This window comes from Dendrobates tinctorius, unplaced genomic scaffold, assembly GCF_039654945.1.
Source record: "Dendrobates tinctorius isolate UK_male_01 unplaced genomic scaffold, ASM3965494v1 ptg000151l, whole genome shotgun sequence".
Taxonomy (NCBI): Eukaryota; Metazoa; Chordata; class Amphibia; order Anura; family Dendrobatidae; genus Dendrobates; species Dendrobates tinctorius.
In genome coordinates, this window is record NW_027361818.1 from 20,477,646 (window position 1) to 20,498,033 (window position 20,388).

A 20,388-nucleotide genomic window follows, 5' to 3' on the forward strand; every position below is an offset into this window, starting at 1 on the left:
TCTTTTTTACAAAACTCTGAATTTTATAAGTTAATAAAATAGTAAAAAAAATCTCTAAAACTTTGGTTTGTGTTGACAGCTTGGACGGCTGCGCTTCCTCTGTGGTTATACAGATGTTTTAACACTGATAAAACTATATCAACCTTCTAGTAGAACTGGACCATGAATAGACAACTAAGTTATCCATAAATGTTTTACAGAGAAAAGTGAATGGCAACTTCATATCTTACATGTGATTATCACCAACATTACACACAGTGTAGGGTGAAGAAGCCTTCATCCAAGCCCATCATTACAGCCACAGAGTAATCCAAGTGTAGCATACATACATTGCTCCGCTCTCATCTCCCATGCCTGTGACTTTGTTTTACTGTAAATTCAGTATAGTTCCCAATGTTCCTCAGTGTAGGTTCTGTATGTATAATTATAAATTAATGTAATCTGAAATTATTCACCTAATCCATTTTATTTCAGTGAAGAGACGTCATCCAGGATCTCTTGCTAATCTTCTACTTAACAAAAATGTGTGAAGGGAATCAGACAGAAGTCACTCACTTTCTCCTCCTTGGATTTAATGGTCTCTATAAATATAAAATACTTTTATTTATAATTTCCCTCTTCTCTTTCTTCCTTATACTCAATGGAAACCTTCTTATTATAGTCTTGGTATCCACCAATGAGAAGCTCAATCTCCCAATGTTCTTCTTTCTCAAGCATCTAGCATTGGCCGATGTCCTCACAACCATGACCATTATGCCCATGATGTTAAATATCATACTGTTGGATATGAAAGAGGTGCCAGTGAAATACTGTATTATCCAAGTCTACCTGTTCTATACATTCGGGTTTGTCCAGTGTTTTCTCCTTGCTATTATGTCCTATGATCGATACTTGGCCATTTGCAGCCCAATGCACTACAATTCCATAATGCAACCTCATGTTTGCCTCAAGATGGTTCTTGCCTCCTGGTTCTTGATGTTTAACTTTTTATTTGAGAGCATTTTGGTTTGGCAGCTTAAGTTTTGTGGTCGGAATGTCATTGACCATTTCTTCTGTGACTTCAAACCAATGATTGATTTGGCTACCTCTAATACTTACCCTGTAGTTTTGCTTGATTTTGTTTTTTCTATCTTTGTGATTGTCACACCTTTTACTTTAATTATTTTAAGCTATATTAGGATATTCTTTACCATAACAATCCTTTCATCCACCAGTGGATGGGGAAAAACCTTCTCCACCTGCGGATCCCATCTCACCACTGTATGCATCTACTATGGAACCCTCTTGATGGTGTACATGTTGCCATCAGATGACAGTTCATTGAGCACTAACAAGTTTAAGTCTCTGCTGTTCATTGTGGTGAGTCCAATGGTGAATCCAATCATATACAGCCTGAAGAACCACGAGATTCAGAGAACCCTTCAACAAATGTTTAAAAGATTGAAAGGGTATAATTAAAAATTATTTGTTACATGAATAAATAAAAAGAAACATGCTATTTATGTCAAAATCCTCTAGATACACCAGACATTGTTCCCTGTTCACCTCATAGCAGGTTGGTTGATAGCTGTGGAGAGGAGACACAAGGGTGACACAAAAGTAAGTGGGTAAGTGGGTGTTCTTGTCCACTGGTCCGAGAAAACATGGACCAGAGCTCATCCCACTGAATGCCCGGTCTCTTTTCCCATGGGTAGAATACTAATCAGACAACATGGGGTTACGGTAAAACAGTATGGTAATACTTTATTGAACCAATCAGACAATAAAATATAGAACAGTCCCATCAAAATATCCAAGATTATGCAAAATTACAGAGTTTCAACCTTTTGCTTACTTGCCGGGATTAGAACAGCTTTGGGGCTTCCATGGCTGACTACCTCCACCTTTGGCACCCTGCTTTTGGCAGGAACCCACAGAGAGGAGGTAATGACAAGCTTAGAAACCTGACAGTCATTTGAAACAAGTGGCCAGGTAATCGGAGGGTCACAACCTGCCTTCTCCAAACAACTCCACGGGGCAAAATGTCTGGTGGGTACCAATTCTGGCTTCTCAAAATTTATGTATAGGGCCAGGTGACCAGAGAGTCCCAATCCTGTCTTCCCTAAATGTTTCCATAGGACTACGTGACTTGTGGTCCAAATCCTGGCTTCTCCAAATGTCTCCTTGGGTTCAGTGATAATCAATGGAGCAGATCTGTATTCTTCCAGCTAAGGCCTTGGTCCTTAAGTTGGAATTCTGTAGAATGTCAAATGATGTCTCTCTTGATGGAACCATGGTGTTCTTACAGCTATTCAGTAGAGTGTTCTAGGATGCCGTTTTGTAAAGTTCCCCTGATACAGACGCAGACCGCCCTTTTATAGTTCACAGCTCTTAGTCAGGCTTTTTTCAACAGGATCGGGGAAAAGTTGCGTGGGCTCATCTCTCATACTTTGAGTATTTATTCAATTTACACAGTTTGTACTCTTTTTTTGCTGGCAAATAAACTGCATTTCCTGATACAATGTGTAATCAACATAAAAGCAAACATCGGGTCATGACTGCGGCCGCGGCCCAGAAGGCGCTTCCACGCCGACGCCGAAGGGCGGGGGTCCTCCGGTGATGCAATATGGACCCTCTATACCTTAGAGGGGGACTCGAGCCTACCCAAACTAGGGAAGGGCAGCAACCTGGATTCTGTGGCAGCTGAGCATGTGGACAAAGAAGGCATGTAGGTCTCGATACCACGCACAACTTCAGGTTTAAAGAACATAACGTTTACTTAAAGTAAAGTCACACAGTACATAGATGAAACAGGGCCATGCCAGGCTCCTGATTCCACACCTCTCAGAAGGGTACCACCAGTGGACCCCAAGGCACCAATGGATCAATGAGGCACACATAGGCGGGACATCAGGACACAGGCAGGACATAAGGGTACATGAGAACATCAGGACGGACAGGACATAAGGGCATCAGGTCTCAGGCAGGACATCAGCACTCGGATCTCAGATAGAATATCATAACACTGACATCAGACTCCAGACATCTGGCAGCGATCGACAGGCTTTGGATATCAGGCTGCGAACATCAGGCTCCGGACTTGAGGCCGCAGTCATCAGTCTCTGGACCTCAGGCAGCAATCGGCAGGCTCCGGACATTGGGCAGGGAAGCATAGGATCCGGACATCTGGCGGAGGACATCAGGAACAGCACATCTGGAAGTGGTCATCAGACACTGGACATCAGACCACGGTCATCAGGCTCTGGACAAGAGGCCATGGTGATCGGGCTCTGGACATCTGACCTGGACCTAAAAAGGAACTCAAGTGGTCTGGTGCAAGCCCCGCCGGGTTGGACTGGAATCGGCCGGGGATTGCACTGAATACCTAGCTGAGCACAGAGTAGCAAAAACACAGTGGACACACCGGACTCCTACTTCCAAGATGAACCAAGGTTAGATCACTGAAAGCCAGCTAGAAAAGAGTCACAGTCACTGGGAACAGGGTTCAAGACATAGAAGGACCTCAGGAAAATAACACAGAAGAAACAGTTCAGACAGGGTCCAGTACAGGAAAGGTACAAGATCTAGGATTCAGGCCTGGATATACTGCCTCCAGGGCAGGGAGCAGGAACAGAACAAAGCTGGAATCAAGGCAGTGACTTTGGTATCAAAACATAGAATCATAGAATCATAGAATCGTAGAGTTGGAAGGGACCTCCTGGGCCATCTGGTCCAACCCCCTGCTCAAAGCAGGATTCGCTAAATCATCCCAGTCAGATGTCTGTCCAGCCTCTGTTTGAAGACTTCCATTGAAGGAGAACTCACCACTTCTCGTGGCAGCCTGCTCCACTCATTGATCACTCTAACTGTCAAAAAGTTTTTTCTAATATCTAATCTGTGTCTCCTCCCATTCAGTTTCATCCCATTGCTTCTAGTCTTTCCTTGTGCAAATGAGAATAAAGTTGATCCTTCTACAATGTGACAGCCCTTGAGATATTTGTAGACAGCTATTAAGTCTCCTCTCAGTCTTCTCTTTTGCAAACTAAACATTCCCAAATCCTGCAACCTTTCCTCATAAGACAGGGTTTGCAGACCGGTCACCATTCTGGTCGCTCTTTTCTGAACTTGCTCCAGTTTGCTGATGTCTTTTTTAAAATGTGGTGCCCAAAACTGGACACAATATTCCAGATGAGGTCTGACCAAAGAGGAGTAGAGGGAAATAATGACTTCACGTGATCTAGACTGTATGCTTCTGTTAATACATCCTAGAATTGCATTTGCCTTTTTTGCTGCTGCATCACACTGTTGACTCATATTCAGTCTGTGATCTATTAGTATACCCAAGTCTTTTTCACATGTGCTGTTGCTTAGCCCTATTCCTCCCATTCTGTATATGCTTTTTTCATTTTTATTGCCCAGATGTAGTACTTTGCATTTCTCCCTGTTAAAAACCATTCTGTTAGTTGCTGCCCACTTCTCCAGTTTATTTATATCTTTTTGAATCCTCTCTCTCTCTTCTCTAGTATTAACTATCCCTCCTAGCTTTGTGTCATCAGCAAATTTAATCAGTTTACCCTCAATTCCTTCATCTAAATCATTGATAAAGATGTTGAACAATACAGGGCCCAGGACAGAGCCCTGTGGTACCCCACTTGAGACATTCTTCCAATTCGATGTGCAGCCATTTACGACCATTCTTTGGGTCCGATCACTAAGCCAGTTATGAATCCACCTAACAGTTGCCTTGTCCATTCCATACTTAGTCATTTTTTCAATAAGGATTGTATGAGAGACTTTGTCAAATGCTTTGCTGAAGTCAAGATATACTATATCTACAGCATTTCCTTGATCCACCCAATCAGTGATTCCGTCATAGAAGGAAATTAAGTTAGTCTGACATGACTTATTAGTTACAAACCCATGCTGACTCTGTTTAATCACTTCATTCTTATCCAGGTACTGACATACATGTTGTTTAATAATTTGTTCAAAGATCTTTCCTGGTATAGAAGTCAGACTCACCGGCCTATAGTTGCCTGGGTCCACCTTCTTCCCCTTTTTGAAGATAGGAACAACATTTGCTCTTCTCCAGTCTTCTGGCACTTCTCCTGTTCTCCAAGAATTTTCAAAGATTATGGAGAGGGGTTCAAAAATTTCTTCTGCTATCTCCTTCAGTACTCTGGGGTGTAATTCATCTGGACCTGGAGACTTGAATTCATTTAGGTTAGCTAAGTGTTTCCTCACTATCTTTCTGTTTATAGATATCCTGGATTCTTCTATTCCCTTAATAGGACAGTGAAGAACAGTTGATGTTACATTTCCTTTCTGAGAGAAAACAGATGCAAAATAGGAATTTAAAAGTTCAGCCTTCTCAACATCCTGTCTTACCATTTCATCATTTTCATCCTGTAAAAATCCTATAGCATCTTTGACTTTTCTTTTACTTTTGACATATCCCCAAAATCCTTTATTATTGCTTTTGACATCTCTTGCAAGCATCAATTCATTTTCAGCTTTAGCTAATCTGATTTGTGCCCTGCAGGTTCTGCAGACAGCATTATATTCTTCTTTAGATATGCCTCCCTCTTTCCATTTTCTAAACATTTTTTTCTTCCTTTTTAGCATGTGCTTAAGTTCTGTGTTCATCCATCCTGGTTTCCTTAACCCTCCATCAGGCGCAATAGATCTGACAGGCACACAGTAATTAGTTTCACTTCTCTCTCCTTGCCCACTTATCAGAAAACCCCACCCCTCCTAGTTATCTCCTGACTACAGGCTCTGTGAAACCTGATATCACAGTGACTCAGCAGACCTTCTAGTGAGCAGATATCAACACTTTGGCTTCTCAGGCACATTGCGCCTGATTTCAACACAAATTGAAAGGTTAGTATTTTCTTTTTTTATTCCTCACGATTGTGTATTTAGCTTGTTTTATGAAGGATTAATGCTAAGTTAGTGTACATAAGTACTGTTTTCTTAGACAAAAGGAGGGTGGCTTCTAAGGCACATTGCGCCCTAACACATACTCTTTCTCTCTTGCTTCAGATTTTCTGCTGCAATGGCCAGAAAACAGTATGATTCATCTAAACCCCTTCATTTAGAAGAAATGAAGATTTTTTTGTTAGAAGATGATGAGGAAGAACCAGCAGTAACTGAGGATTTAGAGGAATCTAGTGACATTTCATCTGAAGATGAGGTAGCAGAATGTAACACTGATTCTGGAACAGAGCAGGATGGTGATGACACTGATACAGAGGAAACAGACACAGATCTAGCTTATTATTTGGGCAAAGATAAAAATACAAAGGACGTCCCAAGGACGTTCCAGAACAAACACCGACTCTACCACCTTCTAAAAGACGCAGTTGTACTACCTGCTCATTTGTATCTGGTTTCAGAAGGCTTTCTAAATATGACTGCAAAATATGTAAAGAATCAATCTGCCTTTCCCATGCAACTTTCGTCTGCCAGCCTTGCTTTTCTAAGTGTACCTGTGCTGCTTCTGCTGCAATTGAAACCACTGAAGATGAGTAGAAAATAATTAAGTAACATCTAAGTGCAATATCCTTTAAGTTTTTTTCCATAATTTTATATTTAAGCAATAGTTAAGTAAAGATAACTGGAGCCTATTTGGCGGTACTACCGAAAAGTGGTACTTTTAGTTTTAATAAGTTTATGGTTAATAAATGTTTTTTTTTGCATCTGATTTGGTGTAATCTCTTTTAATACATTCCTATGAAGGTCACTGACTACTTCTATAGTCCTGAAATTGAAATATGTAGCTACTATAGGTGGTTTTCTGACCTGTGCTTGTCAGGCACATTGCGCATGAACTGAGGAGAATCTATATTGCGCCTGACGGAGGGTTAAATGCTTCCTTTTCTTCCCTCTTTTCGGAATTGTTAACAACTGCGCTTTGAGAATTTCATTTTTCAAGATTTCCCATCCTTCCTGGACATTTTTGTCTTTAAGGATATCCAGCCATTGGATCCCTCCAATTCTCTTTCTGAATCCCTTAAAATCTGCCTTTCTGAAATCTAACCTTGACGTCTGAGTCTTCACAGGTCTTCCGCCTCTAGTTATCCAAAATTCTAAAATAGCATGGTCGCTACCTCCTAGGGTCCCAGCCACTTTTACCTCCTCAACCATTTCCTCCCTGTTTATAAGGATTAGATCCAAGGTAGCAGTTCCCCTTGTTTTCTCCCCTACCTTTTGGAAGATAAAGTTGTCAGCAAGAGAGGATAAGAATTTCCTTGACCTGTTAGTTTTGCCTGAGAGAGATTCCCAACAAATGTCTGGATAGTTGAAATCTCCCATGACAACTATGTCATATTTTTTGGAGAACTTGGCCATTTGATGCATAAAGAGTTCATCCATATCTTCAGCTTGCACAGGCGGCCTGTAGTAAATGCCTACAATGGTGTCCTTTCCATTGTTCTGTCCTTGTATTCTTACCCAAACAGTTTCCACAGAACTCCCAGTCTCTGAAGTTTCAATCTCTGTGCAGATATACGCGTTTCTAACATACAATGCGACACCTCCTCCTCGTTTATCAAGTCTGTTTCTTGCAAATAAGTTGTATCCTTCTAGTCTTGTATTCCAATCATGTGTATTGTCCCACCAAGTTTCAGTGATTCCAATGACATCATATTTCTTTTCCTGTGTTAGTAGTTCCAATTCTGCTTGTTTGTTGCCCATGCTTTGTGCATTAGTATAGAAACATTTTAGTTTGTGATTGGTTTCTCTTTCTCCAATATTTTTATTAATTAGAATCTTTTGTCTTTGTTCTTCCTTTCCACTTCTAATAGCAGAGTTCTCAATAGCATTTGTCAGGTGTATGGCTTTTTCTGGTCTTTTGCTTCCCTTCCCATGTTGTTCTAGTTTAAAGCTCTCCTTACAAGTGTAGCAAGGCGACTTCCAAATACATGCTTTCCAGTCTTCGTAAGGTGCACCCCATCTCTAGCAAGTAGTCCATCGTATAAGTAATTCACTCCGTGATCCAGAAATCCAAATCGTTGCTGACGGCACCATCGACGTAGCCAGTTGTTCACCTGCAGAATCTTATTCCACCTCCTTGTTCCATGGCCATCCACTGGGAGGATGGAAGAGAAGACCAACTGCGCTCCCAGTTCTTTCACTTTCTTGCCTAAGTCTTCAAAGTCTCTGCAGATGGTTTCCAGGTCGTTTCTTGCGGTGTCATTTGTCCCCATGTGTAGTAGCAGGAATGGGTAGTCATCTGTAGGTCTGAAGAGTCCTGATATCCTGTCAGACACATCTTTAATTTTTGCACCTGGAAGACAGCACATTTCTCTTGAAGTTATATCCGGTCTGCAGATAGCGGCCTCTGTTCCACTCAACAGGGAATCCCCCATGACCACCCCTCTTCGTTTCTTCTTCACAACATTTTTCTTTCTCCATCCAGGAGGACTCTGAAGGCGTACAAGGTTGCTGTTTGTTGGCAAAGTCTTATCCTGATGTATTTCTTCATCGTTTTCCTGCGTGAGAGCCTGGTACTGGTGCATAGACAGGAGAGGTCCAGGGACACAGACACAAAACTCACATGGCAAGGTTCAGGAACTCTGAGAGCAGCTCTCGCCCCGCCTAGCAGGGAAGTTTATATAGGAGCTGCCCCTCAGCAGTTGGCTGGGGACAGCATTTCAAGTACAAACACTAACAGGGAAGGTGTGGCCGTGCACACCCTAAGCACAAACAGGAACCATTACAGCACAGTCAGTGCAGGAACTGAGGCTTAGAGCACCTGGCATCGTCTGCAAGCCTAAACACATGTGGAAAGTCATGCACCAGCTGCACATTACCTTGCAACCCGCGGACAGCTTCCACAGTGGCAACCAGAGACCACACATGCAGATGGTCAAGCAGCAAAGCAAAGACCTAGCAACACATGCACGTCTATGCAGCAGAGCATAGAACTGAGCAGGCTTCATACATGTAACAGCCAGCAGTATCCCAGCTCAATTGGGGGGAAAGGAGCAAAGGGTTAAAGCAAGGACATGCATTGTCATGCCGACAACCAAATACAGACAGAAAAGCATGACACATGGCTTGTTCAATGACCCTGCATCTATATGAGACAAATAGCAGCCATTCTTCAATTTCACAAACACTGATTTTAGTTTCAACATTCAGGCTCATATGAAAATAGCACATGTGTCTTGAACAACAGTCAAAAAACGCACCAATTCAATAGTCAACGTGCAAAGAATAGCTCCTGGCTTACTGAAAAAAGACATCTGGATTATTAAGATTACATGCTGTCTTGTCCCAATATCCATGTGTAACACGTCTCTGAATCTACTTTTTACAAATCCTATTCAGATTGTAGCAGATTGTTTTCTCATGTAGAATTTTGCTAATGGTTCTGATAAATACTTGTGTAGTTACATTTATGATATAAGAATATTATGTGAAATTATTTTAGGCATATTTTGCTATTTAATATCTGTTTATTGTAAGAGAATGGTCAGCTATAATATACTGAGCTGCCATGATGAACCAGGCAGCCATCTTGTGAAAGTTAGGATACAGACTCAACTTTTACAATAGAACTAATAAGTTGTACTTTGGATGGAGGATGTAAAATGATATCATGTCTGCTAGCAAACCTAGCAGGCGTGCATGAAGGAAAATTGGATCAATAGGGGAATAGGGTTAACAAATATATGGTCAATGTGTGTATACGTGATAGTGTTGGTAGAAAACAAACTCATTAAAATGTCAAATGCATGAATTTATAGATCAAGTCTGGAGGCAGTGATAAGATTAAGGATAGTAGCTATAGATATCAATGACTTTTATGGGTTTTAGTGTTGTTTGGGGAAACGTTAATTAATTTTGTCAAATTACGACATTATATTCTGTGTTCTAAAACACATGTTTCTCTAGAATTATCATGTAAATGACCTCTGCGGCAAAATGCAGCTTTCCTTGTTCTCATTTTGTATAAAAAGCCCCTGTCACTGCTTCTCGGGGCCATTCCAACACCATTATGCCACTGTGCCACACCATGGCCAGGGCTAAAGCCTTTCCATTGCCAGACTTCTCAGCGACTCTTCGCCCATCTGGATTCCTGTTTTGTGCCCGCATACTTCAGCTCTACAGACTCTCTGTACCTGTTCTGCCTGTATCTCTTAATAAACTTCGACATCAGCTTGATAAGAGGATTGTCTACATCTTTTACCGGCTCTTCCAGCTCTCAGTAAGTGTGACGGCCAGGAAGGCTACGTCCGAGAGTGGACCCTCTGGGTCACGGCACTGGAGCTCCCGGGGCGAGCGCGCCAGGTGGTGCCGACCCCTATACAGGGGCCGTTAGGGGCAGACCCTCGGAAGACAGATGCCGCGACTGCTAGAACCAAGAGGGGCGGCTCAAAGGACTGAGTGAGAGGTACAGGACTGAAGATAGAATGCAGAACAGAGTAGAAAGTGCAGGTCAAAGTATAGAATGGAGACATGGAGTACAGGACTGGGCACTGGAGTACAGGACGGAGACATGGAGTACAGAACTGGGTACTGGAGTACAGGACGGGGATACGGATTGCAGGACTAGGCACTGGAGTACAGGATGGGGATACGGAGTACACGACTAGCCACTGGAGTACAGAACGGAGATACGGAGTACAGGACTGGGTACTGGAGTACAGGACGGGGATACGGAGTACAGGACTAGGCACTGGAGTACAGGACGGAGATACGGAGTGCAGGACTGGGCACTGGAGTACAGGACGGAGATACGGAGTGCAGGACTGGGCACTGGAGTACAGGACGGAGATAGAGTGTGAAGGGGAAACCCCTAAACACTTGGCCAGGATATCACAAGGAAAAGGCACACGATAATCAGGCGTCTCCACCATGTGGTGGACTCATTAGGATGGTTGTTGTGGGCGAACTCTGCCCACGGCAGCAGTGAAACCCAATTGTCTTGATGGGCGTTAGAGAAGTGATGCAGGTAGGTTGCTAATACCTGATTAATCCATTCCACTTGCCCATTAGACTGAGGATGATACGCAGAGGAGAAATCTAGAGATATACCCATGAGCTTGCTGAATGCCCTCCAAAAGCGGGAGGTAAACTGGACCCCTCGATCGGAGACAATATGTTGAGGGTGTCCGTGAAGCCTAAAGATCTGGTGTATGAAGACCTTGGCCAGCTCAGATGCTGTAGGTAATCTGGGCAGCGGGATGAAATGGGCCATCTTGGAGAAGCGATCGACCACTACTAAGATGGTAGTGCACCCGGAGGAGCGCGGTAGATCGGTAATGAAATCCATACCAATTTGTCACCAAGGGGCCTCAGGAGGAGGCAGAGGGTGAAGCAGACCGGATGGCAGACTTCGTGGTATCCTGTTCAGGGCACAAGTCGTGCAGGAGGCTATGAAATCTGTCGCATCTTGGCGAAGGGAAGGCCACCAATAGTAGCGCGAAAGAAGGCTGAGGGTTTTCTTGACCCCGATGTGACCCGCAATCTAGGAGGAATGCCCCCAGTCTAGGACTTCCAACCTCTTATTCTGTGGGACGAAGGTCTTGCCTGGCGGAATGGGAGAGAGCGTCACGGGCGCCACGGTGATAACTTTGGCGGGCTCAATGATGTGAGAAGAAACCTCCTCAGCCTCAGGTGACTGTAGGGACCTGGATAGAGCATCTGCCTTGATGTTTCTGTCCCCAGGTCGAAAATGAAGTTTGAAGTCAAACCGGGAAAAACATAGCGACCACCTGGCTTGCCTGGAGTTGAGCCTTTGCGCCGACTGAAGATACGCCAAATTCTTGTGGTCCGTGAAGATTATGAATGGATAGACTTCCCCCTCTAAAAGATACTGCCACTCCTCCAAGGCCATCTTAATGGCTAATAATTCCCGATCTCCAATTGAATAGTTGCATTCTGCGGGAGAGAATGATTTAGAGAAGAACCCACAAGGCACCACTTGACCAGAAGTTGTCCGCTGAGAAAGAACTGCTCCCACACCAGAAGAGGAGGCATCCACCTCTAGGATGAAGGGCCTATTGACCAACGGCCGGTGTAAAATCGGAGCGGTAGCAAAGGACCGTTTCAAGGCAAGAAAGGCCTCTTCAGCCTCTGGAGTTGAGACATTTGGTTTGGTCCCTTTCCGGGTCAAAGCAGAGATGGGATTGGTCACCGAGGAGAAGAAAGGAACAAACTGTCTGTAATAGTTCGCGAAACCCAGGAACCGTTGGATGGCTTTTACTCCAACCGGACTTGGCCATTTGAGCACAGCAGACAGTTTTTCAGGGTCCATCTTCACTCCGGAGTCCGTGATGATATACCCTAGGAAGGGTAATGAGGTTTGCTCGAACAGACATTTTTCTAATTTAGCGTAGAGTCTGTTCTCCCATAGACGTTGCAAAACCAGGCGAACACTCTTTCTGTGAGTGGACAAGTCAGATGAAAAGATGAGTATGTCATCTAGATATACAACGACACAAGAGTAGAGTAGGTCTCGAAAAATCTCATTAACGAACTCCTGGAACACTGCCGGGGCATTACAGAGACCAAAAGGCATAACTAAATACTCGTAATGGCCATCTCGAGTATTGAAGGCCGTCTTCCATTCATCCCCGGCACGGATTCGGATCAAGTTATAAGCTCCCCGCAGATCCAACTTGGTAAAGATCCGGGCCCCTCTCAAGCGGTCAAAGAGTTCTGGGATCATCGGAAGGGGATACCTATTCTTGATACTGTTCAAGCCTCGGTAGTCAATACATGGCCGAAGGGATCCATCTTTCTTCCGGACGAAAAAGAACCCCGCTCCAGCAGGGGAGGATGATTTCCGAATAAAACCCCGAGCCAAGTTTTACTGGATATATTCGGACATGGCCGTGGTTTCTGCCAGAGACAGAGGATAAGTTCTTCCCCTAGGAGGAATCGTTCCTGGCACCAGCTCAATTGGGCAATTGTAGGCACGATGCGGCGGCAGTGTCTCAGCCTCCCTCTTGCTGAAGACACCGGCATACAAGTGGTACGCCGTAGGAAGCCCAGGCAGATCGGTGGGAGCTTGCTGCGGAGTTGGGCGAGATACAGGCAATAGACAACGTTCATGGCAGAAGTGTCCCCAGCGGAGGATCTCCCCGGAACGCCAGTCTAGAACAGGCTCATGTAGACGAAGCCAAGGTAAGCCAAGGAGCACGGCGTGGGACAAACTGGGCAAAACATAAAAGGCGATTTTTTCTCGGTGAAGAGCTCCAACTTGTATCTCCACCTCGACAGTGACCATGGTGATGGGTTCAGGTAATGGTTTGCCATCCACGGAGGCGATGGAATGTGGATTCTCTAGCGTAACAACCGGAATCCGAAACTGGTCCACTTCCTTGAGCCGGATGAAGTTACCAGCCGCACCCGAGTCCACATACGCCTCCACAGATCTGCGCTCCCGCCCTGAAACAATTAAAGCCGAAATGGTAAGGGGCAGAGAGGAATCAGTGTCACCTATGAAGGCCTCTCTTACCTGGCCTAGGGGGAGGCGTTTCCCGGCCGCACTGGGCAAGTACGCACAAAATGATGGCCCCACCACAATAAAGGCATAAGCCCTGCGTCCTTCTCTCCCTGCGTTCTTGCTCGGACAGCTTTACTCGGTCACTTGCATGGGCTCGGGAGTGGAATTACTAGAAGACGCAGGGGAACGGGGAATGGGCACTTTGTATAGCCTAAAAGATCTCTTCTCCCTGACTCCCGGGTGCGTTCCTGAAATCGTAAATCTATACTGGTAGCTAGGGATATAAGATCCTCCAGTGTGGTAGGGGCAAGCTCATCTTTTATTTTACTGGAGAGTCCCCTCCAAAAGGCTCCAACCAAAGCCTCATTATTCCACCCCAGTTCCGAGGACAGTGTCCGGAAGCTCTTCAAATACCCTGCCCTGTACCCTGTATAGGACTGAAGATAGAATGCAGAACGGAGTAGGAAGTGCAGATCAAAGTATAGAACGGAGTCACGGTGTACAAGACTGGGCACTGGAGTACGGGACGGAGACATGGAGTACATGACTGGGTACTGGAGTACAGGACGGGGATATGGATTACGGGACTAGGCACTGGAGTACAGGATAGAGATACGGAGTACAGGACTGGGTACTGGAGTACAGGACGGGGATAGGAGTACAGGACTGGGTACTGGAGTACAGGACAGGGATACGGAGTACAGGACTAGGCACTGGAGTACAGGACGGAGATACGGAGTACAGGACTGGGTACTGGAGTACAGGACGGGGATACGGAGTACAGGACTAGGCACTGGAGTACAGGACGGAGATACGGAGTACAGGACTGGGCACTGGAGTACAGGACGGAGATACGGAGTACAGGACTGGGCACTGGAGTACAGGACGGAGATAGAGTGTGAAGGGGAAACCCCTAAACACTTGACCAGGATATCACAAGGAAAAGGCACACGATAATCAGGCGTCTTCACCATGTTGGAGACGCCTGATATACCCCATGCTGCTGAGTGATTGGGCGCTCATGCTTCAGGGCGGGCGCTGCAGGGTTATAATAGACCTGCAGAGCGCGCCCGCGGCCTAAGGCGCCCACAGGAGAGAGAACGAGGAGGAGGCGGGCACAGATCGGCATGGGGAGCGCCGGTGATTATAGGTGGCGGCTGCTACCACCGCCGACGTGACAGTAAGGACTTTTTCTTACAGTTATGATGGAATAATTGGAGAAATCAGATGTAATACCAGTTGCACTATGGTATTAGTATAACAGAAGGGACATTTCTTAGCATACAAACACTAGTACATTTTAAATAAAATGACATTTTGTACCAAATTTTTCATATTAAACTGGACACAGAATGTAATGGTCGCAGCAGCTATGAATCAAACATTTTAGTTATTTTTTTCTTTCACTTCTCTGTTGCGGAGATATTAGCAATCAAAGTACTGGAACATAATGAGTTAATTTTTGCTGGGTTTTATCATCCAACAACTCAAACAAGTGAGAAAGAAGAATAAGGAGTAATCAGGTGAATATAATAAAAATGAGAATTTTATTAGAAGAACATTAAAAAGAAACAAAGTAACACCGTAAAGTGACGTCATACAAGAATATACAAACCCCAGGGTCACCTGTCAAAAGATAGCAGTGATTCTGCATTATCTGTACACCCAGCAATGAAATTTGAAAAGTACTAGTGTTTCAGAAAATAAGCCCTGGTGAAAGCCATCCAAATAAGTAATAACAGCATGAAGTGAGGTAAACTAAGTAGTCAAAGGAAGTCACTCAAAGAGATAATGCTTACCAGAGATAGGAGAGGGTCCCTGTGCCGGATGACAATACCTCAATGCGCGTTTCGTGTGTTAAAAGATCACTTTCTCAAGAACATGCAGTGGAATATGCGAACAGGACCATCTAATGGCTCAGTTAGTCCGTCACAACGTCGCTATGGACTAATAGCTGCGGCACGATCGGCACATGCGTACTGCCCCCAGCAGATCCCGGCAAATACAGAACAGGATATCAATCATCACTGTGCACACAGGGGTCGAGGAGAAGTCTCCAGGCGTGTGCAGGAGGTGGAAAGACGCCTGGCTGTGTGCGGAACCCAGAGAGCAGCAGAGCGCGTGCGCTCGGCCACAACAGTGCACCATATGAGCCTCATAAACAGACATGATGTAAAGGAACAGTACATATTTCGAAAAGATACAAAAAATACCAAGAACACGAACATGGTAAAACTTCACAAAATGGTCCATAATATTACATCTCAGCAAGTCCATTGGTAAAGTGCCGAGTGAGGAGATGGTATTGACAAGGAGGATGGAGCCAGAGTTCATTATAAGCATAATGGGTCAGTAGATGACACTAAATAATAAGGATAACAAAGAACAAGAAATCAACAATAATAGAACTATAATAAAAGGACCACACATTTAAAATCAAAAGCACCCGGCCATAAGGGGTGTTAGAATGAGCGTGAAGGACTGCAGGACATTTCATTGGATCAGTTTATATAACAGTAACTGACATTATAGAAAGGAGGAAAAGTTGAGGTATTCACTCAAACCATTAGGGGCCTCAGTATTCAGGGTAACTATCCACTTTGTTTCAAGCTGAGCAAGAAATTTTGTTGTTACCCCCCCCCCCCCCCCGAAACCCATACGAATAATGTTGATTCCCCTCACTATTAGCATCTTTGCATCACAACTGTGATAAAGCCTAAAGTGGTGGAAGATCATTTTTAGGTCAGAGGGGTTGGCTTGGCCGCACAAATGTCCCGCATATGCTCCCGTACCCACACTCCAAGCCCTCTAGAACTAAGGTCAATGTATATCTTGGAGTAGCCACACGTGGCATAGTAAATCACTTTGGTACTGCTTCAGGATGTACAGTACAATATCAAATTGTCTCAAGCCATCCAAAAAGTGGAGGGTGGAACTGTGCAAAACATTTGCGCAGGCAAGAAAGTAGCTGCATGGGATGGAACCCGGAGCTAGGTCCCTTGAACCAGTTTGGTGGGAGCTGAAATGTAGTGGCTCCTAGCCAGCAACTCATTTACATTTTTTGACCTCCTAGAGGTCATGGAGGGGAAAGCTCCCAAAGAGGTCCCCAGGGAAAGATCGGTACCAAGAATGGCTCAATGTTTAGCCAAAATTAGCCTCATGTTATCCCACTCATGATTGTAAGTGGAGAGATGAACCATATCTGTCCCTCTCCATCAGCACTTTTATGGCCCTTGGAAGAGTGCAAAAGACTACTACATGGAGTCTTTCTTGCTTTGTGGCATCCATGTCTAATACACCTGCATCTGTAGCCACGGACCTAAAGTGTTTTTTAAGGTAAAGGCTTGCGCCTCAAATCTGTCGTTAGGGGAGCATCTTCGCCTCATCCTTTGAAACTGTCCGGCCGGGACGGCCCTAATGGTGGCTGGGTTAGATAAGATATGAGACCTTCAAAAACATGTGAGGAACTGACTGACACTTGTTCTAAGGGGTTAATGGAACTGCTAAAATAAATTAACTCACTGGAATCACTCGAATCTGAAATGGAGAATCTACAGATCATGTTACAGAGAGATATGATTGGTGATGCCCTCAAAAAACGTAATGACGAGATTGATGCAGAATCACAGAAATGGGCTCATGAGATCCAATCTACTAAATACAAAAAGTTTAAAGGGATGTCCAGGACCCACGATCGATCTAGACCACAATTAAGGAATTCCTCAAAGTCAAGGTCCAAATCCACTTCTATGACATTAAACAGATCTGGTAATGAAGATGTGTTGCCTAAAACCTGCCAACATGGGGGTCTATCTACCTCTGAACCTCATGCCAAGCAAATTGTGACCAGACAGACGAGGATAGATAAGAAGAGTATTATCGCCCACAAGGATGCCGTCAATCCATGCCAAGGCATTCGTTGTAACCTGGATGTAAGATGGTAATGTTTCCACGAGGGGCTTGAGATAAAAATCGATGAATCTACAAATAGAATCACACAGCCCCTGGATTCCAGAGACGATTGGACGCCCCGGGGGGTTGAAAGCCTCCTTGTGAACTTTAGGTAACAAGTAAAATGTAGGAGTTTTTGGAGACCTCACAGTAAGTCCACCAAAAAAATCCTTTAGTGATGACATTATTCTCAAAAGCCCTAATGAGGATCCTCTGGAGCTCAAGTGAGAAGGAGGACACTGCATTGAATGACAATTTAGTATAAGTACTTGGGTCTCTCAATTGACGAAAGGCATCACGTTCGAACTTATCGTTCGGCCAAACTACGATGTTCCTCTCTTTGCTGCTTTAAAGACTATATTATTATTATTATTATTATTATTATTCATTTATATAGCACCATTGGTCCCATGGGGTTGTACATGAGAAGGGGTTACATACAAATTACAGATATCACTTACAGTAAACAAACTAACAATGACAGACTGATACAGAGGGGAGAGAGGACCCTGCCCTTTCGGGCTTACATGCTACAGGATGGTGGGGAAGGAGACAGTAGGTTGGTGGGTCAGGGAGTGGTGGTAATTGTGTAAGGGCTTGCCGCTCCTTATAGGTTAAATTATAATAATAATAACAATAATAATTTTATTTCATTAGTGCCAACATATTTCGCAGCACTTTACATTATAGAGGGAACTTCTACAGACATTAGACATTACAGCATAGCAATAAGCACATAGATCAAAACAGATACCAATAGGAATGAGGGCCCTGCTCGCAAGTTTACAATCTATAAGGGAAAAGGGGAGACATGAAAGGTAGATGGTAATAATAATAATAATAATCTTTATTTATATAGCGCCAAGATATTCCGCAGCGCTTTACAGTTTGAGTTTCAAAACACAAGTCATAAGTAACAACGTTAACAATACAATAATTAAAGTAAAGTAAGACGGCCCTGCTCGTGAGAGCTTACAATCTACAATGAGGTGGGGGAGATACAAAGTACAGGGGTGTATTTACAATGATGTATTTACAATGATGGTCCAGCCATCTTGAGAAGTTGGGGGACAGAGATAGTGAATGGGCTACATACTCACACTTGCACATAGAATGACTGATTAGTGAACGTGATAGGCTGCTCTGAATAGATGTGTTTTGAGAGAGCGCCTGAAACTGTGCAAATTGTGGATAGTCCTAATTTCTTGGGGTAGAGCATTCCAGAGGATTGGCGCAGCGCGGGAGAAGTCTTGGAGTCGGGAGTGGGAGGTGCGGATTAGGGCAGAGGTTAGTCGAAAGTCGTTTGCAGAGCACAGCGGTCGGCTAGGCCGATAGACAGAAATGAGGGAGGAGATGTAGGGAGGTGCCGCACTGTGGAGGGCTTTGTGGGTGAGAACACGTACTTTGAATTGGACCCTGTAATGAATGGGCAGCCAATGTAAGGACTGGCGAAGAGCGGACGCGTCCGAGTACCGATTAGCCAGATAGATGACCCTGGCTGCTGAATTAAGTATGGACTGGAGAGGGGAAAGTCGAGTAGCGGGGAGGCCAATTAATAGGGCATTGCAGTAGTCCAGGCGGGAGTGGATCAATGCGACAGTGAGGGTTTTTGTTGCTTCCATGGTGAGAAAAGGGCGAATTCTGGAGATGTTCTTTAGGTGTAAGCAGCAAGAGCGGGCAAGAGATTGTATATGGGATGTGAAGGAGTGATTGGTGTCAAACATAACACCCAGACAGCACGCCTGCTGCCGGGGTGTTATTATGGTGCCACCCACTGAGAGGGAAATGTCAGATTTAGGGAGGTTAGTGGTTGGCGGGAGCAGAAGAAGTTCAGTTTTTGAGAGGTTAAGTTTCAGATAGAGAGCAGACATGATGTTGGAGACTGCGGACAGACAGTCACTGGCGTTCTGTAGTACAGCGGGGGTAAGGTCAGGGGATGATGTATATAGCTGTGTGTCATCAGTAGTGTTGAGCATTCCAATACTGCAAATATCAGGTATCAGCCGATATTCGCTGTATCGGAATTCCGATACCGAGTACCGATATTTTTTCAATATTGTATACCGGAATCGGAAGTCCCCATAATGCAATGAGCCACTGTTGTGGCTGTGATTGGCTGCTCAAATGACGTCATCATGATGTGCGGTCTGTGCGCATCATGATGTGCCGTCTGTGCTGACTGCAGGGGGTCTGTACGGGCCTCTCGGGGGCCTGTGCCGGCTGCCGGTGGTCTGTACGGGCTTCTCAGGGGCCTGTGCCGACAGTGGGTGGTCTGTACGGGCCTCTGGGGGCCTGTGCCGGATGTCGGTGGTCTATACGGGCCTCTTTGGGGCCTGTGACGGCTGTCGGCTGTCTGTACGGGCCTCTAGGGGGCCTGTGCCGGTTGCCGGTGGTCTGTACGGGCCTCTCGGGGGCCTGTGCCAACAGTCGGTGGTCTGTACGGGCCTCTCGGGGGCCTGTGCCAGCTGCCGGTGGTCTGAACGGGCATCTCGGGGGCCTGTGCCGGTTGCCGGTGGTCTGTACGAGCTTCTCGGGGGCCTGTGCTGGCTGCCGGTGGTCTGTGCGGGCCTGCCAGGGGTCTTGTGCGTGTGCAGGCATCGTCCGATGGGACTACAAGTCCCATCGGGCGATGCCTGCTATACTGACAGTGATTGACACATTTGCCAATGATGGGACAGTAGTAGTCCCATCATCCAGCTAATGTGTTGAATGTAAAAAAAAAAAAAAAAAAACATACTACATACATACTACATATATACTACATACATACTGCATACTACATACATACTACATACATACATACTACATACATGCTACATATATACTACATTCATACAACATACATACTACATGCTACATACATACTACTAGTGTTGAGCATTCCGATACCGCAAGTATCGGGTATCGGCCGATATCAGCGGTATCGGAATTCCGATACTTAATTCCGATACTTTTTTCATATCGGATTCCGGGATCGGAATCGGAATAGGAAGTTC

General features: G+C 44.9%; 1 protein-coding gene across 1 annotated transcript; it reads left to right on the forward strand.

Annotated features, from left to right (window-relative positions):
• Positions 1-522: 522 nt before the first annotated feature.
• On the forward strand, positions 523-1,458 carry LOC141049973 (olfactory receptor 11L1-like). The gene has a single exon (XM_073546814.1). It carries the CDS (start codon positions 523-525, stop codon positions 1,456-1,458), a length of 936 nt encoding a protein of 311 aa, XP_073402915.1.
• The last annotated feature ends 18,930 nt before the right edge of the window (positions 1,459-20,388 follow it).